Consider the following 27,395-nt stretch of genomic DNA (forward strand, 5'->3'; position numbering starts at 1 on the left):
TTACCGACAACCTGCGGCAGCGTGGAGGCCTCCAGGTCCAGCATGATGGTTCCCTTCTCGATGCACCCTTTCAGTTCCATCAAGCTGTGCAAGGACAGCGTGGCCACGTGAGGCTTGCTCCAGCGCTCGCCACCCTTCTCCACCTTCTCCTCAAACTTGATCCATCTGGACAGCGGGGAGGACAAAAAGACACAGCAGTAGGGTTGAGGTGTACTTAGCAGGGCTGCACAATTAATCGCAATTTTATCAAAATCGCAATATGGACAAGTGCAATATCCAAATCGCAGGCGGGGCGCAATATTTGTTAAAAGGCAAAATATGTGTCAAACCATTCTGAATGAAGTATTTTGGTGCTGCAGAGACGTCCTGGCCTACAAATCCCATCCTACAGACTAAAGAAAACATCTTTGTTTGGCACAGATCCTCGCAGAAATCACACTATAATCATTTTATTTTAGTATTTTTCAATGAAAATGAGAATAATGATACAAAAATCATCATTCCCTCCAATATAGTAAGTCACATCGCAATTTCAGTCAAAATAATCACAATTAGATATTTTCCTCATATCGTGCAGCCCTAGTACTTAAGAGTACTGGGCTTGTACAATTACTGCTGTGTTCATCATTGCTAGTTAACTTGGTTCTAGTTCTGGTAACTTGTTCCTAAAAAAAGGCCCAGACAAAAAAAATGACTATACACAAACAGGCTCCTGAAAGTAAAAAGAAATAAAATACGGGCTACAAAACAAAAGGAGACAAGATGGGTTCTCTTTTCTTTACAAAACAACCCTGCAGTGTTTTGAACTAGTCACAGTTCACAAGGCAAGAATAGGGGATGCAGTGCAGCGTAGAAATAAAAAAATAAATCACTAGACTTGAGAAAATACACGGCATGCTGGACTGGCGACAAGTCTTTTGTACCACTTGATGTGAGAAAACGAGACTTTTTCACTACCGTCGACGAGCTTAGCCTTGAAGGTAAGACCCGGGACAAGGCTTCTTTTTAATAATAATGCCTCACATGTCACCCCTACAAAAGAGCCATTCTCCTGAGGCCTGAGGATGGGGTTTCCTCTGGGGATAGAGTATCCCTCTGGCTTTGGTCCACACGCCTGTGACCAGCAGTCTTCACTAGGAGAGGAGCCTGTCCACAGAGACACTGTCCACCTCAAGGACTTCATTTATCTTCCCTTTCATGCAACCCCTGCTTTCCTTTCCCAAAAATATTGCATGAATGGGCCTTTGCCCTACTTGCTAGCCAATATGTGGCACAACTGTGTATCCCTAAGACCCAGATGTGCCTTTCACTGACTTACTTTCAATGTGATTACAGCTTCCTCTATCATAAAGAAAGAAAAAAAAAAAGAAGACAAACATGTCACATGCTGGACTTTACAGAACTAGGTAAAAGCCACTTTGGACATTAACAACCATTACACAGTGTAATGATATTCATTGCATCATGTGCTCCAGAGCCAACTGTAACAGTAAGTCTTGTTCTGGCCATGTGGAAGTTTCTGCCTTTTCCTGGTCTTACAGAGGCCGGTACTACAGATCTCGATCAGATAAGAGCAGACTGGGAGTTCACCAGAGTTTGGCCCATTTCCCTACACACACAAAGCACGGTTGTTCATAAGCGATTGTGTTCCGCTGACTGTACCGGGATTGTGAAGTAAGACATTTTTGACTACACTGCCAATGGCTCTTAAGGTAAAAAAGGAGTGGGGGTGGGTTTGACAGATCGCATGTCTGGCTTAAAAAAGCCATTTGGCTCGGTCAGGGGCTCACCTGGCTGTCTCCGTCCACTCCATCTCCTGGCCGTCCACAGCCAGGAGCTCGTCCAGCTCGGTGAAGAGCTGAGGGGGTGGGGGGCCATCGTCCTCCTCTCCCAGGATAAACCTGATCCTCTCAGCTGGAGAAACTGCGGAGAGAACAAGGGCAAGTTAGGGACCAGCAAATCAATCCTGCCTGACTTTATTTGATGCCCAAGAAACCAGTCGACAAACAAATTATGGCGTTACTTATACTAGGAGTATATGCGACTGCTGACTGACGTACGCACTGAATGCACAATGTGCATGAATTTACCTTAGGTAAGAAATAGGCCACACACATTGTTGCACGAGATATAGTCTGGTTTTAAGCTGCTATATTTTCATAATATTGGGGTTTCATTTCCTCTGCAAATAAGTCAAATACAGAGTACATCTCTTTGGCAGAGTAATAATGAATTGTATAGTCTCAAGGAATAATACAATCAACAATGACCAACTATTCAGGGAAACAGAAGTCCATGGAAGCCAAGTTATACTGAAATATAAATATATGCACTATTAGACTTCCAAGTAACAGCAGGCAGATTAAATAATCGGAGTCAGTCAGCAAATCAAAAGGCAGAGGTGTGTTTTGAGCCAACAAGGATGTATGTGTAAAAGTAAATGCAGGCATCTTTTCCTGGATTGGTTTTCTTTGTTTCTGGACATATTGATCAGCAGGGAAGGTAACAATACAGCCATGACAGGTACCTGGTGACCTGCTTGAACCCATAAATAAAAGCACAGGTATTTTAGCCGGAAGGAAAACATTTGAAAACACTCCCTGGTGAGTAAGAACTTCACCTTTTACTTCCTTCTGAGAATGGTGTGCTAAGATCCGTGTCAAAACAAAAGTGACTTGTGAATATTGATCATTTCCACTAAATTCTCATCCTCCCCTTTAGGAATTCAAGACATAAAGAGCTAGCTATGGCCCCAGGATTTTCTAATAAAGTCCCAATTACACAACAATAAGGAGAGCCCCAGTGTTTTAGATCCAGTCTATAATTATAATAATAATAATAATAATAATAATAATAATAATAATAATAATAATTAATCCATTGTAAGAACAACAATTTATTCTTGTTAACAGTTCTAGTAGGGCTGAGCGATGAATCGTTCCCAAATCGGAATTTGAAAGTATGTGATTAGCTAATCGTGAAGACCACCATTAATCGAACATGCAAGATTTAGTTTAAAGTTTGGTGTAACATTTGGCTTAACATTTTTTATTCCTCTTTTTTTTAATTATATTTAGTGTTTTTTTTTCATGAGATAAATGATGGAATAATACATATCACAGATTGTTTACAGAAACAGATTTTTTTTTTTTTTTGAAATACTTTAAACATGATCGTAGAAGGTGCCATATATAGATGCTGCTATTAAACTGAGGCATATCTGACATTTCAGTTTACAGGAAAGAACTTATATAAATATTCTGTGTTTCACTGTTTAATGTTCCATGTGTATTCTCATCCTTGCATAAGAATATAGAGCAGCTTTGATGCTCCATGACATGTTTTAGCCGTTATGCAGTGAATATTGAACATTAGCTACCCTTTAGCTAAAATAAATAAATACGCTAATCGAATCGTAACCACAATATCTGGCAGAAAAATCGCAATTAGATTGGATTTCCCCAAATCGCTCAGCCCTAACTTCTAGGACAGTTATGGAGTGCAAGTGCGAAGTCATGAGACAAAGTGGAGTTAAGTGGTAAATCACAAGAGGCTATTTATGCAGCCTTCTCAGTCAGGATTCCACAGGTGGATACCTCGACGATGGAACAGTGCCTGTAATCTTTTAATTCCAACACAGCACACCTAAGCTTTATTTAGGTTGTTTTCAAAAATAGCACAGTTGGAACTCTTCTACTGTAGTGAGAAATCTAATGTTAAGCCACATGAAGGTCAAGATCAGTGTATTGGAAACACTGGCAGCAGTGTCTCCCCATCTTGTGTCTCAGCTTTATTATGCGACACACACGCTGACGTCATCCACCAACGCAAAAACAAAAAGCCCAAAACAAAAACACAAGAGATCTTTCAGTTGTCGTCATGGCCTCGGGGGCCTTTCTGCTGTCTTTTACCGCGACACGTATCGACGCCACATGGTGTACACACAACTCTTAAGTCTCACAACTGGTGTTATCAATGAAAACCAGGCCTTTGTTGTGGTCCCACACAACCTTTAAGTGGACAGCTCCACATGGTTTGCCAGAGTCAACAGGATTATGGGGATTTATATGGAGGGAAAACAGTGGAAAATCCAACAAGTGGAGGGCTCTGTAGCACTGTGTGTGTGTGTGTGTGTGTGTGTGTGTGTGTGTGTGTGTGTGTGTGTGTGTGTGTGTGTGTGTGTGTGTGTGTGTTTTGAATTGGGGTTTTTGCTGTCTGGCACATGTCAGCCTGAACGCACACATCAAAGTCTTGGACTATTATCTCTGACACACCATCCCCACTTCCTTGACATCGTCACACGTGCTGCTTTGAGGGATCTCATTATAAAACCTTTACAAGGAGACATGCCAATTACCCATAGTGGGCTTGTGGTGGAAGCAAACAAGTTATTAGGGACAGTAGAAGGATAAAAGCAAGTTAGCGAGAGGCAACATGCCTCCTCACTAAATAAAAGAGCAAAAATCTAAAATAAAACTCTTGGTGGGGGAGGGGGGGGGACAAATGTTTATCCCAAAAGTGGCTCTAGCGTCATCATACAGTAGGGTCTGTCCTCTCATTCAACCATACAAGACTATTTACAGCTCAGATGATCTTCTGCAGAGATACCGTAGGATGAGAAAGAAGTATGAGTCTGTGTGTGTGGCCATGTTTGAACTATACAACCATAAAATGCTACAGAGTAAAAATGAAGGGCATTCATTTAAGACCACAACGATTCGTAAAAAACCTTATAGGAACAGGCTTATATCTGTAACTTTGACTGCTTCGCCACTAATGACGAAATAAACAACTTTCACCGCTACCGTTGCGAGTTTTACGACAGTGATAATGCCTAACTGAAGCGTAAATAGTTGTAAAGCTGTTATGAGATAGGGCCTACGACATCTATACAGATTCAATTGTGCAAAGCTCTTATCATACCATGGCACCTTCGGATGACTAAGCACCCAGGCTGGTTAACACCTGAGCAGGAGACGTAACAAAGGAGGATTACAGCGTCAGAGGATTACTCAAGTGCTCGTCTGCTGCCAGGAGTCTGTGAACCGATGCCGGCATGACTGAGGAAGGTGTGATCGAACCATAGGTGGGCAAACGCATTCCAGGTGCAGAGGACGAAAGAGGCCCAATGTTGTTCCCGTTTGATCGATATTAAACTAATAAAAGTTCCATATACAGTAAATGCCTCAGCGTTCTCACCTCATTTACTGATCTGCATCCAGTTTGTTAAAAGAGACCTACATGTAACTGAGGTCCTGAATAATGGTATGAGCTGCTAAATATAAAAAAAAAAAAACAGACTGCCCGATGATGAAACAGGCGTCCTCGTGACACCCCTGATATACTCCCATCCCACCCTGACCCGTCCCCACAGTGTAATGTACAGTCTAATTTCCCAAATCCATTTAGAAGCATCTACTTAAGATAAGATAGGCATTATTGATCCCACAGTGGGGGAATTCACTTGTCACAGCAGCTCAATGCAGCACAACAAATAACAAAAATACACATAAAATACTTCTCAATGAGGTTTGATTTTTGCCCAAACAATTACACACAAGAGGTTCTTTCTCCGCGTTTCCTCTGCTAAACCATTGTCCCCGTTTACGTTAAATCACTATTTTGGCACCCATTAGTTTCCTGGTGTATCTGCTGCTCTACAAGATCACCTTATCTTTCTTTCTTTCTTTGAAATTTATTTCGAAAAATGTAAAAGAAAACAGAAAATTAGTTCATTCAGAAAATAATATAGATAGATAACATAGATACATCTTAACAAAACACTTGATTTCTTTTTTTTTTTTTTGGACATGTCCGAAAAGGAGTGGGATGAAGCATACACTTATTGAATCCCACCCCTTCTTATTTAATCCCACCCCTTATCTAAGGGTGTTGCTCGAAACTATGCTCCCACTGCCAATTAACTTAGGGATTTCTCTTCTGTATATCTACAGAAAGAGCCCGTTGCGTAATGCACGCTTGTCCGCACACGTTGCCTGAAAAAGCTAAAGCTTCTTTATGGTGTCTTTAAAATTCTTGTGTGAAGCACCTGCTATGGTTGCGTTACCATTTTTACTACATTTTACTACAAATTTGATTCAACCTGTATTTAAACTTGTGATGGTACATTTCAGATGCCACTGTAATTACCAGCCCAGGAATATCTTATTTGCAGCCTTCAGGTATGTGGCGCTGCCGTTATTGTCCACACATTCCACACACATGAGTTGGGAGACAAGTCCCTGCCGTTTCCCATCTCCAACCCACTCTTGAGACCTTAATGGTTACCTCCACTAGCAGCAAAGCAAACACTCTCCCATTATGCCAGTGTATTCCACACTGTACCATTTGAAGGTGAACTCCAGTTTTGTGATAATTGTATGTCTTGCAAATACTGTAGCTTTTAACCAGATTGTAATGTCTGCTACTCTTAATTACCCACCTGAGAGGTTCGTGTGATGGTACAGAGCCTTTATCAAAGCTCAGAGATAAAACATAGGTGAGCCCTATACAATTACATGGCTCATTTACTGACAGTTGTTCAATGCTTTCCCACCTGTGTAAAACACATTAATAAAAACGTCTCCTGTTGTACATTCAGGATACATACATGTATGGGTTAGAAGTGACCTATATCTAAAGACCCTTCTGGTATTAGAATTCTTCCTTCATGAGAAAAAAAAAAACAATCTTGGGATTAATGTTTGTGCCATGCTTTGGAGAGACATCTGGTGCGTTTTCCTACAGCAGGAAGAAGACTCCCGAGACTCACAACCATCTTATGTGCTTCCTGTATGTGCATTTTGCATCTCTGTCCACATTGTGGACTAACATTCATTTAGTGCTGTTGGTAGATTCTTCTCTACCGCTTCAGTTTTACCACTTTCTGAACTGGTTGTTACATTGCTCTTCTCAGTCCTAAGGTTGTGCTAGGCTCACTCGTAGCAATGTCCTCATCGAGCTTGGGAAACATCTCAATATTGTTTGTGCTGCCGCTTCTTTTAATTCTTTCTTCCCATCTACCCGTTTTCTTCTGATAATCCTCTCTCACAAATCCCCCAAAGTACTGTTAATCATTGAGGTGGCAGATAATACTCCTCTTGTATTTACTTTACACACTTTAAGCCAATCCAGTGTTAGTATTCATTGTATTCCCATTCCCTTGCTGCACTAATTCGGTTGAGTGTAGGTTTTTGCCTGGGGATTTTTTTTTTTGGCCGCCACCCCGCCGCCCTACCTCCTTAACTACAGAAGCACTGATATCCTGTAGGCTGTGATTTACTGTGAGTGCTGCTGGACTTCCCCCAACTGAGCTAACCAACATCTCAAGAGCGATAAAGCCATTACTGACGTGGGAAATTAGATTCTGCACATTGGATGTCTTTATCACAACTCACTGAGAGGCTTGAGGATGCTTGCAGGGCATTCGTCTGCGTTCTCCCCATCCGACTTGTATCCTTCTGAACTGTGTTCCGCTCGCTCCCGCTTCTCCTTGTGGCTAGACTTGCGTCTGTGGCGTCTCCTGCGGTGGTAGCTCTTGGGAACATGCACACCAATGTACACAGTGTGGTGACCTGCCACAAAACACAAGGGGAGGGAATGCAGGTCAGATTAAACTCAAAGTTACTAGGAAATCACATCAATCCTGAATGCCGGTATCACCACTGGGTTGTGGTGTGAAAAATTTGCTTATGACAAGGCTACTTTGACACATCGATTTTTTTGGCTCGTGCTGAGGTTTAAACAGTGACATTGGTTGTTTGTTGCTTATTTCACAGTTATGAAGAGATACAGTCAGTCAGTCAAACTGCAAAATCAAATAAATGCCAACTACTTCCTACATAGCAACTCATACAGGAAATTATGACTTTAATGTCTCCAGGAAGTAATTAAGAGAGACAGAGAGGTGGAGAGAAAACTACTTCACTAAGTTAGCGTGGAAGCAACCGTGTATTTTTCCATTCCATACACATATCTTGTGGGTTTTTAATGATATCTGTTACACCCAACAGTGGTCAGTCTTGCTTCCTTGTAGAAACTAAAGACCACCTAAGGCACAAACTAAACAACGCACTTCCACCACATTCCCATGCAGGGGAAGTAAAAGGGTCTTGCAAGTGCTACTGAATACACACAAACAGCTTGACATTATGCCAAAAGCTCTGACGTGGTTCTTTGTGTGTGCACACTTAAGTGCTGGTTTTTGAAACATGTGAATGTCTCAGCAAATGCATGTGGGCGTCTCAAGATAAATTATTTTGCGGCTTTAGCCAACGGCCCGCGCTGCACAGGATTAGAGTACTTGAAGAAACATCTTCCTGTTCAGAAATGTCAAGCTAAAAGTGGAAATTATTCATCTTATATAATATGTCAAATGATGTGCCGGCACTACAGGAAATACTTCAGTTTTCACCGGCACAGTACAGTATGTGCTGAAAAGACATGGACAAGAAAGCTTTATGTACCGTCTGTCAGCTAGATAATGTGCTGGTGTTCATCACTGATCTTACCTTCCACTTCCCCTTCATCGCAGACATGTTTGACAAAGGACGCTCCTCTGTCCAAGACAGCCTCATCCTCCACTCTACAAGGCAAAAGAGAAGACATATTCAATATGGATCACCACATATGGCAGCGTTAAATATGCTTGCAACCAAATGCGTTTACCAAATCATTCCGTCAAATTTCAGTCAGGCTTTCTTCCCCATTACTGAAACACTAAAATATACTTAAAATTAAATTAACAAATGACACATCCAAATCTTCAAATTAAAAAAAAACAAAAAAAAAACTGTTTAAGCAGTGCCATTTTCAGCCCTCAGGCCAATAACTAAGGTCATGTTTTTATTCAAATCACACTTTTATGGCCAATACAGTAGAGTCAAATTCTGGTTAGAACGAAACCCAATTCTTATACTGACTCTTATTCAGCATCTTCTTATTCAGTTATGCTAATACTGCTGAATATTAGCCAGAGAAGCCATTTCTCTCTCTTTGCACCTGTCAACCTCTGTGGCACAACAACAAAACAAGACAAACCACGTTACAGTTAGAGCAATATCGAGACAAGTCTGGACTTCACCTCCACACTCACTCAAATGTGAGCAGAATGATTTAAAAACATGAATAACTCCATAACAAGGCTTTAAAAGTGAGTTCACCTGGCAAGCTTTAAAGTGCATTAGCATTTCTGATCACCCACATGACCAAAATGTCACCTATCCATGGCATCCACCAACAATGATGCACACAACATTAATGCATTTGTTGAAACAGCTCCTTTTCCTCAGTAAGTAGATGTATACATTTAAACATCACACCACTTTTATCACAGTAAGACCTCGATAATCAGTCGATAAAAATGAGTCATACTGGACTTTCTAGTGTCAGTCAGAAACTTCTTTGTAGGCTACATCACATTGAGTTTCCTTCGTCACTAAGTGTCAACTTTCCTGGAGGGTTGGAAGGAATGTGGCTCCTCCAGTCCAGCTAAGTGTGGACTAAACGGTCTTATAGACTAGACGCAGCCCAGCTGGCGCGTGCAAATGTGACGTCATGGGATCGCCGTGACTATTTATACCAGCGCTGGTGCTCGCGACACTAGTTGCAGTCTTCTCCTGAACAGAGGTGGAGCTAATGAGCAAAGGCTACAGACGTTGCTCTTTCTACGGACTAGAAGAAGAAAAAAGGTAAACAACGGCAGAACTGGCAGCAGCATTGCCGTCAATGCTTCGATTCGATGACCTACTTGGTCGGATCAAGCCTTTCATTCGCCATAAAAGAACTCATCTTAACCTAGTAAGTTTACAATAGAGACTTGCAGTCACTCTGAGAGTCCTGACATCCGGTTGTCGGTGAACCCGTTCAGGCCTCTCGTTTCCGCTTTGTCACGCACCGCTGAAAAAAAAGAGCTGTGCGCGACCTCTGCTCGCGTGCCATAAATCAGGCGCGCCGGCAGGATATTACGTCATTTTGACGTCACGATGGCGCGCGCCAGCTTGGATGCGTCTACTGTAAAACATGCTTGATCCAGGGAAGGAAAGGTGGTTTAGGGAAACCATAATCGCAGAATACCCTTTTTTGCCAAAACAGCTACAAAAAAGGAAACAATACACCAGCTATCGCCCCGTGTAGGCCGAGTTCTGCAGCGGCGCGGGTTCGAATCTGACCTGCGGCCCTTTGCTGCGTGTCATCCCCGATCTCTCTCTCCCTTTCCTGTAGCTATCCACTGACACTATAATAAGGGAAAAGCCCCAAAATAAATTATATATATATATATATATATATTCCAAAACTAGGAATAAGTTTCTACTCGAGTCTCATTTTTATGAGATGCCTCATCTCAAAACAGTTTCTATCTCTAAGTCAATCCATTCCTTCAAACTCTTCTGGGACTACATAAGCGTGTCAGTGTCAAATTAGGAATTCATCTGCTGCTGCTAATCTGACCAAGTGCTTTATGAGAATAGTTTTGTTGAACGACAAAAAATAAATATTTGATTTTGGATGTGTATCAAGAATGTCAATAAACATATGAACAGTTTCCATTTGCCACTGAACAATCACCAACTGGGGATGCCAATTAAAAAAAAAAGGAGGGGATGGGAGCAGTGCACATAAACTGCTAAACAAACAAAGTCAGGAAGGATACAACTTGTTCCTGAGATTGCACCACGAGCTCATCTGAATTCCCCTGTGGATATGGTATCTGTCCTTGAGAGATGATAGAAGCGTAATGCTGATTGCAAACGTCATGTTGATACACTAGCGCTGAGATCAAACAAGTGATGAGGGCTGGCCGGGCTCGCTGCCAACTTTACAAGGTATAATACAGTGATTAGCCTCTTTACCCTCCTTTTGTTGCCCATTGTTGCTCACAAAAAAGAGGGGTCAAGTTCCCACAGGGCACTGTGTGGAGAGATTGGAGATAGCTCCAGATTACTGTGCATTTTCTGCGTGCACTCCTTCAGGACAGAACGTACATACAATACCGCCAGCTCCAGAGAATTCCTTTTGCGAAGAACTTGTACTTAACCAGTAATTGGTACAGGCTTAATTGGCACTGACAGTGTGGTCAGCGAACAGAGGGGAAACACATTCAAAACTGGTGGAGCCATTTTAATTCCTTCTTGCACAAAAACTGTACATATACAGGATCTTTCCAAGGAATACAGCTAAATCTTTTAGCATTTGCTTAATGCAACAGGTAGTTGACGATGGCGTGCGTGCGTGTGTGTGTGTGTAGACAGGTCATGTAACATAGTGAAAACCGTTGGCCACACAAGAGAGCAAAGGAAGCTCATATTGCATACTGCTGGCTATAGCCAGTCTATGGAGCCACTTTAATCACTCCTTACTGAGGCCTCAGACAGGAAGACCCTCAAGATGAGAAACATACCACAGGTGGTACACAGACATGCAGAAGGAGAGTTCAGCATTCCCTTCAGAATTAGACCGGCATGTAAAGTGGAATGAAATGAAGGAAAAGAAAAACCGAAAGAATGAGGCGATATTAAGAGCTGCGAGGTGAAGACGCTTAAATCTACTCAACATTTGAGTGTAAAATACTTCATATCAAGTTGATATCATGTAGCAGGAAACAAAAGTGAGGCTAAGTGCATCTCTTTGTCTACGGGTATGAAACCAGATAAGATCTTATGTCTTCTCATTTACGTCATTGTAAAAACAGGAAATCTTCTCGATCTTTTTTCATTTCCTGCGACGACTTCCTCTGCCTGATTAATAAAGAATAATCAAAAAGCTGGAAGACGGATCAGAGCAACCAGCTGCGTTCATCTCGCAACTTCTCACTTTGCTTCGGTTCTTGGTGACCTCGTAGGCTGGATAAACCTGTCGGTGCGTGAGGAGCCGGGATCAGCTGCTCGGGATCAAGGATCATCCCCATCTCTTTAAAGACTGACGCACCCAATCCCACCAGCCAGGTTCACCACCAGGGTAGGTGCCCCCAGCACCCACAGTGCAACAAGCCCTTAAGCGATGATTTAGGAGCATACTTCCACTCCACCCAAAAGTAAACGTTTGTGTCAAACGCTCAAAATCTGAGGGCTTCATAGGTGACTGTAAAAACATTTTTGGTCACCTCTGACAGAAAGACAAGAGGCAGCGGTCAGCATGAATCCAAACAAGTTCAGATGTTAGAATGCCCATAGAAACATGTTATAGCCACTTTTCTTGTCTGAAAATGTGTTGAAAAGAGGGATCACTTAGTAATGAGTTGTCTTAGGCCTGCGACTAACAATAGTTTTCCTTATCAATTATTTAGCAGCTATGAAAAAAAATGTGAAACAAGTATATTACAGTTCCCGAGTCCAAAATGATGATATCTTCAGATTTTCAGTCTCGTTTTGTGCGGCCAACAATCCAAAACTTAAATATAGCCTACAATGATTTAAAAGAAAAGCAGTAAATCCACACATCGGAGTAGATAAGAGAGAATGTTTGCAGTTTTGTGCCTGATTAATGACTTCTATGGAACATAAAAAAAAGGTTGTGGCAGTATGGTTTATAGCTCACATCAAAGTGTTTGTAGAGGTGACAAAGGACACACTCCTGAGCCATGTGTACACATGTGATTATGTACCTTTTATGCAAATATCACTAACTGTAGTAAACTCCCTGCTTCTCAGGTTCGCCTTGACGTTTGGAATTTCCTCAATTGAATGGATGAGGAAATGGATGGATATCTAAATTGCACAAAACATCACTGAGCAGAGCACATAGGAGCATTTAACATTGCAGTTGGACGGAACAATATAAAGAGCAACACATTTCACAATCTCTGACAAAATGACAGAGGAATGAGGAATCAACTTTTGTTTTTCCAGCCTGAACCCACACGTTTAGTCACTTCACCCCTTGCTACTTGGAGGGGGCGTTACACTAGTAAATAGTTACACTTCGAGGAACCGTGCACCGCATGTGAAATGTATTATCAGCAGATCAGGCTGACGCTTTTTTTTTTTTTCAAACAGCTGACGAATTACATGCCATAAAAAGCGTTTGCAGACCGTTGCAAACTCAGAAGGGTGTTTCCGTGTTTCATAGTATTCTTCGAGGCTGATTTGTTGCGGCTCTGGCACTTGCGTCATTGCGCAACGTGGACGCACTCTCTGGCCCACGCCGAATGCGCAATTTCGGGGTGTCAAGTCAGCTCACAGACCACATGGTCTGTGCGGCATACACACAGCTTTATTCATAAAGTTGCACTGGAGACAAGGCAACTCGCCACCACTTGGCCTGCGCTCCCTGAGTCTCACTAATTGAAAGGGACAGGTTCTTGGAAAACAGATTACAGGCAGTTCATAGCCACAGCGGTGAGGCAACAGTGGCTTATACAGCCAAAGGGTGGACTATTATGAATGTAAAACTTGAGAAGTAGCCTAATCAATAGACCACTGGAGTTTCACGAAAGGCATGGCACCAGATGAGCCACTGAAAGTTCACATTTACGCACAGAAAATCTTCTAACCTGAATGCGTCTCGGCTTCAATATTAGTTGGTGAATGATGACCCGATGCCTATGTCACATTTGTACACCTGGCCAGGAAATGGACTTGCAAGCTACAAGGTAAAAGTTCCCAGCATGGTAACAGACAGGCTGCTGCAAGCACTCAAACAAGGATAAAGCCCATAAACTTACTTCTTTTCGGTACTCATGGTGACAAACTTCGCCTTTAAAAGATGATCAGTCTGGCATCCAGCAGTCGTTGCAAGTCGCTCTCGTGGTCAGTGTTTTGAAATCTTCACCTGCGCAAGATGTGGCGCTTTTCAAGTGGATACAAGTGAAGAAGTCGAGGGACGCCGAGAGCTGTCTCGCTGGAATGGTTTCTTCGACTCTACAACTGAAATTGAACACGTCACACGGTCTTCACATCGTGATGGACTTGTTCAGTTCGTGCCCAGATGACATCTTGAAGAAAATGCTGGTTCTGGATCTCGCTGCAGAGACTCTGTGAGCGCAGCGTGTCCTTTTCCATATTTAAAGTGCCTCCTCCTGCGTGACGCCACCGGGAGGGTGGTGGTGATGGGGGGGGGGGGGGGGGCAGAAAGTCGCTCTTGGGTGGCGCACCAAAACACTTGAACTTGACATTCTTTCACTGTTGTCCATTGCGCATCGAAAAAGAGGCGAATTACATTTCACCAGATCTATCAAATCATTGGAAATAAATCAAAAACAAAGTTTGAAGCACCTTTTTTTTGTATTTGGATGAAAAATTCAACAGCATTTTAAAAACTTTGAGCAGTTCATTTGTAAATTTACTTCTACAAAGATGACACTTTAAATCCAGTTGCGTATGAATAAATGCAGAGCATGTGTATTCATTTTGTACCTTTGTCTCACACACATTAAATATAAACTGAACCAAACTAGTCAGTGCCGGTTTTAAACTAAAAATTAGGAGCTACACCTTGCTCTCATATATATATATATATATATATATATATATATATATATATATATATTTTAAAATAAAAGAGAGAGAAAATGAAGGCACCTATTCCAGGTCGCTGTGATCAAATACCATTGGAGCTATCGGTAGGAAAGTTGAGCAGTCAGATAGCCGACTGGACTGCTGTGTGGACTGGCGACATCTTCTGGAAGAGTTGTAAGACTGAGACTGAACCATAAAGACCAGTTATAACATTAATATTTTATGTATAATAATAACTGGATCTCTGGTTTTAGCTAAAAACATTTATAATTTGTATTCCCAAGACTTTTTACACCAGCTACAATGGTACCTACTAGATCAGGGATCTTCATCAGGGGGTCTTCAGAGTCAATGCAGGGGGGCCTTCAAATTATTGTTAAGTATTTAAAAAAATTTCAAAGTCCTAAAATGAATCCAACATATTATTAGCAAATATAAAACCCAACTTATGATAGGCTTGCCTATAGGTAGTCACTAGCCACCCACAGATGCATATAAAACCATGCAAATTACAATTATTAAGCTATTTTAATAGCTTAGTATTCTATGCAAAAAAAAAAAATATATGTATAAAGGCTTCAGGCCGCCCTACACATACTTGTAGTCCCAGTTTATTATGCAACTTCATGTTATACAATATATGTAGTAGGGGGTCCCTGCTCAGTCTCTTTCAGCTAAGGGGTCCTTGGCTTAAAAAACACTGAAGACCCCTGTACTAGAGAACCAAACACTCAAAATGATTTAAGTATGTCAGGTAATTTTTGAGGACAAATAGACACAATCTCATTTGCACACCAAACATTTATAAATACACAAGAGATGTAAGAAAACGCTTTAAAAGTTTAAAAAAAAAATTAAAAAATAAACACTGGTCAGATCATCGTATGGTCTTACTGTGTAGAAAAATAAGTCATTGTTGAGTCATTTCATTGTAATAAAAGTAAGACTCCCATCCACCTTTTCTTCCTTTGAGCACCATTTATACTGTATTTTGCATCTCCAAGTGGTCTTCACAATGTGCTCAGGAACTCTTTCACCTGAAAAAGAACAACAGTCAAGTGGTTAGCATTAGTGACTACCAACATCAGTGACAGTCACAGCTTTCCTACTTTTTTAGTTCCAACTTCACACTGATTTAAAAACAAACACGTTGCATCATATAATTTGTGCAAAGCTTTGTGTGTAACTAGGACCACTTCTTGTTAATGCCTTTTGAATGGCAGTGCAATCTCTAAAAGTGCCTGTGTTTACCATCAACATTAAACTGCTACACAAGCAGCTCCTCAGGCCTCATTCCCATACGCCTCATTCCCATACAGTAAGCGGAAAACCTGTGTGTGTGTGCTTTACATAACCTGCCCCCAAAACACATTTTAAAAATACTTGAGTCCAGCCTGGTAAGCCCAAACGGGTAGTGCGGGTAAATTGGGAACGTCTGGAGGAGGCCCCTGTCCGATAGACTTTCAACTCACACCTCCGGCGGAGCTTTTCGTGCATCCCTGTGGAGGCTGGGGGCATTGAACCCGAGTGGACAATGTTCAAAGTTCCCATTGCTGAAGCTGCGGCGAGGAGCTGTGGTCTTAGGTGCCTCAAGGGGCGGTAACCCACGAACACCGTGGTGGACACCGGTGGTCAGGGAAGCCGTCCGACTGAAGGAGTCTTTCCGGGATATGTTATCCCGGAGGTCTCTGGAGGCAGTTGCAGGGTACCGAAGGGCCCGAAGGGCTGCAGCCTCTGCCGTGAAAGAGGCAAAGCGGCGGGTGTGGTAGAAGTTCGGAGAAGACATGGAGAAGGACTTTCGGTCGGCACCAAGGTGCTTCTGGAAAACCGTTCGCCACCTCAGGAGGGGGAAGCGGGGAACCATCCAAGCTGTGTACAGTAAGGATGGGACGCTGTTGACCTCGACTGAGGAGGTAATAGGGCGGTGGAAGGAGCACTTTGAGGAACTCCTGAATCCAACTAATACGCCCTCTATATTAGAGGCAGACCTGGAGGATGATGGGGGATTGTTGTCAATTTCCCAGGCGGAAATCACTGATGTAGTCAAACAGCTCCACAGTGGCAAAGCCCCAGGGATTGATGAGATCCGTCCAGAAATGCTCAAGGCTCTGGGTGTGGAGGGGCTGTCTTGGTTGACACGCCTCTTCAACATTGCGTGGAAGTCTGGGACGGTGCCTAAGGAGTGGCAGACCGGGGTGGTGGTCCCCCTTTTTAAAAAGGGGGACCAGAGGGTGTGTGCCAATTACAGGGGTAGCACACTTCTCAGCCTCCCCGGTAAAGTCTACTCCAAGGTGCTGGAAAGGAGGGTTTGGCCGATAGTCGAACCTCAGATTGAAGAGGAACAACGTGGATTCCGTCCTGGTCGTGGAACAATGGACCAGATCTTTACTCTCGCAAGGATCCTGGAGGGAGCCTGGGAGTATGCCCAACCGGTCTACGTGTGTTTCGTGGATTTGGAGAAGGCGTATGACCGGGTCCCCCGGGAGATACTGTGGGAGGTGCTGCGGGAGTATGGGGTGAGGGGGTCCCTTCTCAGGGCCATCCAATCTCTGTACAACCAAAGCGAGAGCTGTGTCCGGGTTCTCGGCAGTAAGTCGGACTCGTTTTAGGTGAGGGTTGGCCTCCGCCAGGGCTGCGCTTTGTCACCAATCCTGTTTGTAATATTTATGGACAGGATATCGAGGCGTAGTCGGGGTGGAGAGGGGTTGCAGTTCGGTGGGCTGGGGATCTCATCGCTGCTTTTGCGGATGATGTGGTCCTGATGGCATCATCGGCCAGCGACCTTCAGCACTCACTGGATCGGTTCGCAGCCGAGTGTGAAGCGGCTGGGATGAGGATCAGCACCTCTAAATCTGAGGCCATGGTTCTCAGCAGGAAACCGATGGAGTGCCTTCTCCAAGTAGGGAAAGAGCCCTTACCCCAAGTGAAGGAGTTCAAATACCTTGGTGTCTTGTTCGCGAGTGGGGGGACAATGGAGCGGGAGATTGGTCGGAGAATCGGCGCAGTGGGTGAGGTATTACATTCAATTTATCGCACCGTTGTGACGAAAAGAGAGCTGAGCCAGAAGGCAAAGCTCTCGATCTACCGGTCAGTTTTCGTTCCTACCCTCACTTATGGTCATGACCGAAAGAACGAGATCCAGGGTACAAGCGGCCGATATGGGTTTCCTCAGGAGGGTGGCTGGCGTCTCCCTTAGATAGAGCTGGGGGTAAACGATTATTTATTAAACGATTAATCGGGCGATTATTTTATCGATTAGTCGACTAATCTAACGACTAATTGGACGATTAATATAACGATTATTTTTCTGTTGCTCGATTAATAAAAACCATAATGCATCTCAAAAATATACCAAAAAATTCTTAATATATTTTATTAAACAATTTTGCCCAGCAAAAAATCTTCTGCTTTACACAAAATAAAATAATTATTTTACTGTTATACAAAATGAAAGGCCAGCCTGTTTACTCTTTTACAGTACCAACATAACTCTCTTGTTCAAAAAAATCAAGTTGTAGTGCAAAAAAGAAAAACACTGTGCAGTGCACAGTACAGACATTCCTTGGATTGTTTAACACAACATAACAGTCCCAACATAAAACCTGATGCATAATCAAACTGACTCTCTTAACTGCTATTCTGTTGGTTTACATGCTAATGCAGCTGTGCACTTTGGTGGTGCTAGGCTAACCAACGCATCTTAGCTCTCTGTGCAGTTTGTTCGTGCTAGGTTAGTAGCCAACGTTCACGTTAGCTAACGTTAGCTACTATAGATAGCTGTGTTCTGCAGCTGTAAGCTAGCTACCATTCAAGCCAACATTAGATGATAACTAACGTTAGCTAAACACAGCTGCCTAGGCGCCAGTAGCTAGCTAACGTTAACGTTAGCTACTAACCTAGCATGAACAAACTGCACGGAGAGCTAAGATAGTTAGCGAGCACCACCTAAGTGCGCAGGCTACACAACACACTACACAAACATGAAATTAATTTAGCTAACGTTAGTACTTGGGACTATATTTTAAGTATTCCCATACCCTCGATGATTAAGGGCGAGCTGTTTTTTTAGGACTTCTTCTTTTCATGGGGCTTTTTGCAGGGCTTTGTTGGGAATTCTGTGAGGAGGTTGCTGTTTCCTGCAATGTTTTGGTCTCCCACATGTGTGTGTGGCGAAGCATCGACGCAAAAATACGACGTCGACGTAATTTTGACGTTGATGCGTTGACGTAATCGACGCGTCGCTGCAGGCCTACTTAGAGATAGGGTGAGAAGCTCAGTCATCCGTGAGGAGCTCGGAGTAGAGCCGCTGCTCCTTCGCGTCGAAAGGAGCCAGTTGAGGTGGTTTGGGCATCTGGTAAGGATGCCCCCTGGGCGCCTCCCTAGGAAGGTGTTCCAGGCACGTCCAGCTGGGAGGAGGCCTCGGGGAAGATCCAGGACTAGGTGGAGGGATTATATATCCAACCTGGCCTGGGAACGCCTCGGGATCCCCCAGTCGGAGCTGGTTAATGTAACTCGGGAAAGGGAAGTGTGGGGTCCCCTGCTGGAGCTGCTGGCCCCGCGACCAGACACCGGATAAGCGGACGAAGATGGATGGATGGATGGATTGAGTCCAGTCCATTTATTCCTTTAAATAGCAGTGTACAAAATGATGTGCAAAATCATCAGCTGCAAAAGGCACGATTTTATATTTCTGCAAGTAGTAACTTGCGCCCCATTTTATCAGTACAATTTTGAAGAAGCATTCTGTACTTGAGTAAAAGTCCCAATATCACAATATAAAAATGCCCGGTTACAAGTCCTCCATTGAAAACTTTACAGAAGTAAAAATACACAAGTTTTATCAGCGAAATATATTTAAAAGTTTCAAAAGTAACAACTTTTCATTATAGGGGTAGAATGGCCCCTCACTGCAAAAAAATCTTCATTTTATAAAGTACTTTTTGTCTAATAAGTCTTATTTTCAAGTGAAAACATTTTAACAGGTTTCCGATTCTTCCGTCAAAAACACAAAATATGCACATTTGTAGTTCTTGAAACAACTTGATTTGTAATCGAAACATGTTTCAGATTTTTTTTTCTTTTATTCGTTCGACTCGGGCTCAGTAATGGGACAAAAACTACCTAAATCTTTCATTGTTCGATCTCATACATCACTAGATTATTACTGATGCATTAACATGAAGGTAGCATTCTAACGTTGCAGCTGGTGGGGATGGAGCCAATTTTAACTACTCTAACGTTGAGTAGTTTTTATGTAAAGCAATACATTATATTTATGTCACCTTTTTATCTTTATATAAAACATTAAGTCAGTAATAGTGACTAGAGCTGGTCAATAAATGCAGTGAAGTACAAATGTGCATTTTTAAAGTAAAGTACCATGAAATGGAAATACTCAAGTACAAGTAATCCAGCTGGTGGGTTATAATATAGTAATACAAACCAAGGGCATTACTTGTCCATTTTAAATCTTTGACAAGGTTTAACTGTCACTCACCTTCTCAATCATGTCAGCGCTCTTGATTTTATTCCCCTTAAAGTCTTCATTTACATCTATTGTCAGGACTGGCACATCACTGAGATACTCAAAGTCCATGCTGTGGGCCACAGGCGACATGGGACACACAGTTAGTGATGCTTAAGCAACATGGAAAAAGGTTCCTCACACAGATCTTTGTGAGGAAATCTACGGCTACGTTCACACCGCAAGTCTTAATGCTCAATTCGGATGTTTTGCTCAGATCCGATTTTTTTGTTTGGCTGTTCACATTACTTTTTAAAATGTGGCCTATATCAGATTCCAGTGTGAACCGTTTGCGGTTTCGAACTGACCCGCATGCGCAAAAGAACAATAACAATGACATCAGACGCAGCATGCTGTTGCACTAAAGTTAGGGAGGTTATGGGGGTGGTAAGCATTTTCGCGTTTATTTCAAAATGTTTGTGTAATGGCAGCCATAACATTAATGAGCAGGTGCTGAGGAGGAGAATGAAGAGAGAGAGAGCCAAATTGGCTATTTTTTCCAAAAACGGAGCGGTTACGGTATGATCCTTCTAGTTTTGATTGAATTGAAGTATCTCCCCATACACTAATTAGGTCTAACACCTCACTCTCCCTCCACTGACTTGCTCCATCACTGTTCTCCATTTTGTAGGCCTAGTCAAGTTTTTAATTCTACCGTCTGTGTCTAGGGCTAACTCCCGCCGGCGCATAATTGTGACAAATGTCGATGTAGATTGACGCAAAAGTCGCATCAAATCCGCCTTGGTTGTTCACACTGCGGCCGCATTGGAAATTAAAAATCAGACCTGGGTCTGATTCAGATCTGGGCAACATTTGAGTGTTCACACTACTTCTGAAGTAGTCTGACCTGGTCACTTGACAACATTTTTTTCCACGCAAAAACACAAACGCGAGAAGTGACACAGGACATGGTGTAATACCATACACCAGAGAGGATGTTTGGATGTCCGCCAGAAATAGGTGGTTCAAGTTGCTGGTGGCTGATTTGCAGCATTAACACAAGGAAGAAAAAGAATAGGCACTTTTAGGCGGTGTTGTTGTTGGCACACATGTTCACAAAATAGCCTGTTTCCACAACTTTGGTCCGTGTTGCAATGCAACACATACATTACAGTACAGAGTCCCAGACAGCTCCAGATATTTAGCGGCTACACGTCTCGTGTTTTTAAACGGTTCCGATATCGCGTTCGAGCACATGCACGCAAGCCAATGCCGTTGTGCCTCCGATATGGGGCTTTTGTCGGGGAGCTCCAAAAACTGTCGCCAAGGGGAAAATCTGTACTAAAGTCGTGAGGTGGGCACTCGCCATAACAAACACCCTTTTTCTTTGTTTTATACAACGTTATACAAATACATTTGATGTCCTCACACAAATGCAGTTTCTGATGCAAGAGTGCCATAACAGTCTGTGTGTATGTGTGGGCTCACGTCATGGTCTTGTGCTGTAGCCAGCTCTCATGCTTAAAGTGGAGTTTCTCCAGATACTCCAGCGGGATCTCTTGCTCTTCTTCTCTGCCTCTGAGGTGCAACCGCTCTAAACATTTCTACACACAAACCAAAAGGAAATTGACATTTTTGTGAAGTGAAATTTCAATTTTTTTGTAATGGTCAAAAGTGAAAACCTCTCTATTTTCCGCAGCGAAATCATTCCATTCGGATGTAATTTTATATAACAATATAAGAAAAGAAGCTAAGGAGACTGGGGGGGGGGTACCTCGGGGGAAGCTCGGAGGTAGATGATACCGTCCAGCTCAATGTGCTTGCCAAACTGGCTGTGCAGCCAGCCGTGCCAGTCCTGGTAGATCGACCATTCTGTCTCATTCAGGCACTCACTCTCATAGAGGTTGGCTGCAAAGATGTACCTGGAAGATGAGAGGGGGATTAATGGACAAGGGATTTTGACTTAGAACATATTCAGGGTTTCTACAGGTTCCACCAAGTCAAATTTAAGACCTTTTTAAGAACATTATAAATTAAATTTAAGACCTATATCACTACATCAAAAAAAAGAAAAGTCAGATGTCAGAGCCCGGAAACAATGTCTGAAACAATTCCCCGATTACCTCATTAGCATTATAGGACTGGTGTCAAGATTGACTGCATGTTGGTCTCATTTGTTGTCGTAATACAGCAAAGTATATTTGGACTAGTGACAGAAAGAACTACAACACCACAGAATAATAACTAAAAAAGAAATTCTAAAGCGCTGCGGGAACATAATCTATTATATATGGAGGTTAGCATTACATTGACGTAGGAAAATTAAGACCTGTTCAAAATTACTTAAGACCTAGAACACAATACTTCTTTCAAAAACAACAGCAACAGTGAACTGACACACACTGTAAAAATGATAAAGTAAAAATTGTTTTTTCTAGCATTGAAAGGATGAATGCAGAAATGGTAGGGCTGTAATTACTGTAGAATATTAAATTAAAGTTGTTGTATTTTGTGCTCATAAAAGAGCTGTGTGCAGTCATTGAGGAACTGGTTCAAGGGAATGTCTGACACATACAGTAGAAGGTTAAGCTTAAGCCTTCAACTATAGTTTAAGCCTTTTATGGCATAAGAGGGAATTGTGTACCAGACAGATAAGCAGAAAAACAGGAAAGACAGTTGAAGTTAAGAGAACAGACGAGGAAGTTGCACCAGACAGAGGCCCCGACCTTGGCGTGTGTGTTTTGTGAAGATAACAGACACAGAGAATAGATCGGAGTTCATTCGAACCAAGATCCTGGTGGACCGGGCTCTGACTTGTCTTTTGATAGGGAAACTCCGTTTTTGTGAACCCACAACTGTGTTGTAACTCTTATGCTGGACTCCGTAAACTTAGCTTAACTGAACCCTTCATCTTACATTGATCCTTGTGTTCTGGTAAACTTAAGTCCGATGAAAGAAGGCGCGGGAATTAATAAATTGGGAGTCACATTTGACAGGCCTTAGGGCCTTATTTCGGACAAATTCATTCATTAATTCTTTACTGATTGACTTGCCAATTGTTTTCTTAATACATTTGTGCATAAAATATCAGAAAATTGTGAAAATGCCTATTACAATATACCAGAGCCCATGGTGTCATTTCTAAATTGCTCCAAAAATATTCAGTTTACAATAACACACATTAAGAGAAGTTGGAACATGTTACATTTTGTTTGATAAATGACAACCATTATTCTTCAACATTAAATCAGCAATTTTCATATTTTTTCCTCTTTTTTTTTTTTTTTCTTTACTTATGCTTCTTTATGTATCATTTTGTCTGTGTGTAGGATATACCCTACCTTGTCTTTTTGTTTGTGGGCAGCAAAATGTACGCTCACTTTACTCCAAATGTATACGTGTACGGATGGGTTATGAGGATGCATGGGGATTGGGGAGTGGGTAGAAGACGTTTGTGCAGGTAATGTATATTGTACTGTATATTTGTGTATTTATGAACATGTCAGCACTGTTGCGCTATGTACAATTGTATAGAAACGTGTGGAAAAAATTTTTTTTTCCCAAACATTGTTTTCACCAAAAAGTAACAATGCTCACAGTGATGGATTACTACGTCAAGAAAGTGTTTAAAGCTTTAGTGCGTAACTTTTTGATATTAATGAACGTCCGTTACATTCAAGCTGTTGCCAAATGAGTTGCTACAAAGCTAATTAAGACTACCAGCTCGACACAACTCTCTCTGTATTTCTCAGTATGACTATGTTCAGCAGATCGTGTCGTCAGATGACTTTCCCGCGCAGAAGCTCAAGTGAAAATAATTACCTCTTCTGAAGAGTCCAGCATGTTTTTTTAATCCTCTGTGTCCACCTTGGCTACTAGCAACTGCTTGGGGGGGATCACGGAAGGCTTGTATCATGTGGACGCGCCAACAGTGTTGTCATTACTTAGAATTCCTCATGGGGGCGACAGAAACTACGCACTATAGCTTTAAGTCTGCTGCACAAATTGATTTTTTATACTTTGATTTGTAGTCTTAAACCTAGACCTTCCCCAGAATGAAATGGTTTTATTCATTTTTTTTCGTCAGTTTTGTCACCGATACCTGTCACTGTAGATGGACCGCTCGAAGAACTGCACAGGATTCTCAGCCTCTCGGAGCTTCCCATTGGCTGACCTGATCTGAGCACGCACCCGGCTGATGCAGGCGTAGCTCTGGAAAGTGTAGGCCCACCTCTCTGGTTTCTCATACATCATCTGCAATACATTCCCTCCACTCCTCTGAGATGTGGTCAGCTCCTGGGAGATAAGGGATAGGGTGAATTCAAAACTGTGCATTAAGTGAATACCTCACTCTTGACATCAACACATCTACTGCAATTATAGCTTAGTGTGCAGTCCAAGTGTTTCTACAAGTACCGCATTGGTAAAAATGTTAATTTTAATTTGCAGTGCTTGCTTGATATTTACAGACAGTTCAATCAAGCTATTGCCTTTGCTGACATCTGCTTTATGTAGTTACTTAGGCTGCAACTAAAGATCATTTTCATTATCGATTAATCTGAATTAATATGGTTCGATTTTCCTACCTACTACACAGTTTTTTCTATGAATGCAGCAATGATTCAAATTGTATCTTTAGCTTAAAATAATAAATTACAACATCCAAGACCAACAATTTAGGCAGCCTTTCTTAAACTTACAAAGTCCATACCAAAGGCTTATACATGATTAATTAACCAAAAAGCAACCCCATTTTTCTAAATTCCACTTTATCGTGGAAGTTCTTTATAATGAGCAACACGATTGAATCTGTTGAACTATTCAACACCTTTACAGCTCTGCAAAAAGTGTTTGTCTTTTGATCAGCAGAGGGCGCATGATCAAACTACTGTTGTGGCAGCAGATAAGCCTGTAGTTAGAGCACTCAACAGTTGTACATACTGATAATACCCCGGTGTGCTATCATTTTACACTGTACTCCACCGTGTGTAGTGCACTTCTTGTACAACTGTAGGGACAAAAGTGTATATATTTGTGATGATTTGTGACTTTTTTTTAATTATAGCTTTCATGTCCACGGGAGAAAACGGGGTCAAGCTGGAGTTCTGGAAAACAATTTACATTTTTTTTTGTTTTTAGATTTGGCCATGTTTTCTTTGACTGTAAACTGAATATATCTGTGCTTTGGACTGTTGGTCAGACAAAATAAATACTATGCACACGTGTATTTGTGCTCTGCAATATTGTGATGGCCATTTTTCGCTATTTCCTAGTGTTTTGGGAGACTGAACAATTAAAATCGAGAAAATAATTGACAGGTTAGTCAATGAAAATAATCGTTAAATACTGGCTCAAGTAAATCAACCTGAATATCCTGCTTATTGCCAGACCCACAGTAGCAGTGATGTGCGTGTATATTTAGGTGTTTTGAACCACTGAAAATGAGCCTGAGGGTGAGGCCTGCAGTTGTGTGGGATGTTAGAGATGTGATGGCATGTTCATCTGTCCCGAGTGGGACCATCTGTTCCTCTGGGTGTGTGCTGTGGTGGTGCAGATGGCAGCTGCACTCTAAATACAGATGAAGACTTGCCCAGTTATCTTTATGTGTACAGTGCACGTTGAGTCAGTGGTTGTGAGGATTGCAGGATGGGGCATTAATGAAATTCATCCCTGATTTATAGTGTTGGCTAATATGCATTGCATAAACACACTGTTTGCCTTCAACTGGCAACAAGCAGATGTTTAGATGATGTAATAAAGTGTCTGTATATGGCTATATATATATATATATCAGCTGACTGACTTAGAAACATTACTACATTTCAAAACTACATTTCAAAATGCACCTGTGCTGTACAGTGTATGTCAATACCTCAAAGTCACTACCCTTTGTTTGGACATTGCACCATCTGGCGATTGGCTCTGGTACCACCTCCCAGTCCCCGCTCTCCTGCTCCAAAAGGCGCACAAAGGTAGATTTGCCCGCCGCTGAACACAAGCAGAATCCGGAAATTTAATTTTAAAATCATAAAGAGTACGAGACGTAGCAACACAGTATGCAGACATATTAGCTACTGAGTATATTCGCATATAGCTAGTTTAGTAGAGTCAGTACTGGTCTGTCAAATGGCGGTAACACTTTAATGTTAAAAAAGACGACCAAGTCTGAATGCCCTACGTTAGTTAACTTTGTCTAACGTAGGCCTACCATATATGCCAACTACGTTAGCTTGCATTTAAGGTTATTTCATAGAAGTCAAGTGGGCTTTATTGTCATTTCAACCATATACACTGTAGCGAAACGAAACAACGGTTCACCATGGACCAAGTGGTGTTACACATTTAAAATACGTATATAAAAACGACATTCGAGACAAGCTACATTTAGTGCACACACATTATACACTATACATAAAGTGCAATTACTTAAAGTAGAGCATTTAAGACAGACAAGGGACAGGACAGACAACAAAAGACAGGGCATAAGTAGACTTGTAACAGAGCAACAGGGCATACGTAGACTTGTACAGTCTATGAGGTTAAGATAACGTTAGCTTGTTGTGTGAAATAACGTTACCGCTTTTACCACAATCGATGCACTCACCAATGTTTCCCTCGATTGATATCCGATGTATCCTTTTCTCCATTGAATCGTTCATGGAGACGTTCATTGAATCGTTCACGGAATCGGGACACGGCCTCTTTGAAGTTAAAGACATTTTCAGCGAATATAAAAATACTTTCTTGTTAATTAATGCGGATGCTGCTGCTGCAGCTGCTGCTCCTTGTTGTTGTTTAAAGGTTTGGCGGCAACAAAAGTCAGGAAGTGGCGGTTTGCGCAGCTGTCTCCGCCCAGGAAGTAAGCAGCAGCTGCCCCCCCCCACGTGACCCCAGCTCCAGGCTGCTCTGTTTATATGTTGTTACACCTAGTGGTGGAGTGGAAGAAGTACTTAAGTAAAAGTAGTAACACAGTAAAAAAAAAAAAACTCAATTACAAGTAAAAGCCCTGCATTAAAAAAAATAGTTAAAAGTATATTAGCAAGAACATACCTAAAGTATACTTATTCTGCAGAATGGTCACTGTCAGTGTTGTATCAAGATGTATGTTTTGTATATTAAATCTTAATTTGAAAAGTAACTAGTAACTACAATTGTTAACTAAATGTTGTGAAAACATACTTTTAAGTATTGTAAGTTAAAGTACTCATTATTCAGAATGATCCCTGTTACTTATATTATTGGATAATTATAAACATTTAAGCAGCACTTTAATGTTGTAGAGGCTTTTATATACAAGTGCCAACGAAACATTGCGTTATATTTTATAAACTGTGTTTTTTATGTAATATCTTAATGTGAAAAGCATCTTTATCTGTGAAGATAACGTAGTGGAGCAAAACGTCCAATGTTTCCCTCTGAAATGTATTGGAGAAGCTGTGTAAAAGTAGTATGGAATAGAAAAACCTAGTTCCTCAAAA

At 41.8% G+C, this 27,395-nt stretch overlaps 2 protein-coding genes across 10 annotated transcripts in view; both read right to left on the reverse strand.

The window, feature by feature from the left end:
- LOC116062816 (electrogenic sodium bicarbonate cotransporter 1-like) overlaps positions 1–14,000 on the reverse strand; it is a 40,387-nt gene extending 26,387 nt beyond the window's left edge. For 6 of the 9 annotated variants that reach the window (XM_035991210.1, XM_031317525.2, XM_035991208.1 and 3 more), the window contains exons 1-4: positions 8,511–8,622; positions 7,398–7,574; positions 1,791–1,923; positions 5–165 (exon numbers count right to left, since the gene is read on the reverse strand). In XM_035991210.1, coding sequence (XP_035847103.1) covers positions 5–165; positions 1,791–1,923; positions 7,398–7,574; positions 8,511–8,607 — 568 coding nt within the window. In that variant the 5' untranslated portion in view covers positions 8,608–8,622. Of the gene's footprint in view, positions 1–4; positions 166–1,790; positions 1,924–7,397; positions 7,575–8,510; positions 8,623–13,660 lie in introns of those variants that run through there. The other 3 variants (XM_035991212.1, XM_035991209.1, XM_031317526.2) reach the window with 2 other exon arrangements.
- A 1,013-nt stretch (positions 14,001–15,013) lies between these two features.
- dck (deoxycytidine kinase) lies at positions 15,014–26,783 on the reverse strand. The gene is made up of 7 exons (XM_031317847.2): positions 26,522–26,783; positions 25,790–25,905; positions 24,020–24,213; positions 21,692–21,839; positions 21,406–21,521; positions 19,951–20,050; positions 15,014–15,490 (listed from the first exon to the last, which is right to left on the reverse strand). The coding sequence occupies exons 1-7, from the start codon at positions 26,634–26,636 to the stop codon at positions 15,464–15,466; spliced, it is 816 nt and encodes a 271-aa protein (XP_031173707.1). The 5' UTR covers positions 26,637–26,783; the 3' UTR covers positions 15,014–15,463.
- Between the last annotated feature and the right edge of the window lie 612 nt (positions 26,784–27,395).

This window comes from Sander lucioperca, chromosome 14 (genome assembly GCF_008315115.2).
Source record: "Sander lucioperca isolate FBNREF2018 chromosome 14, SLUC_FBN_1.2, whole genome shotgun sequence".
Lineage (NCBI taxonomy): Eukaryota > Metazoa > Chordata > Actinopteri > Perciformes > Percidae > Sander > Sander lucioperca.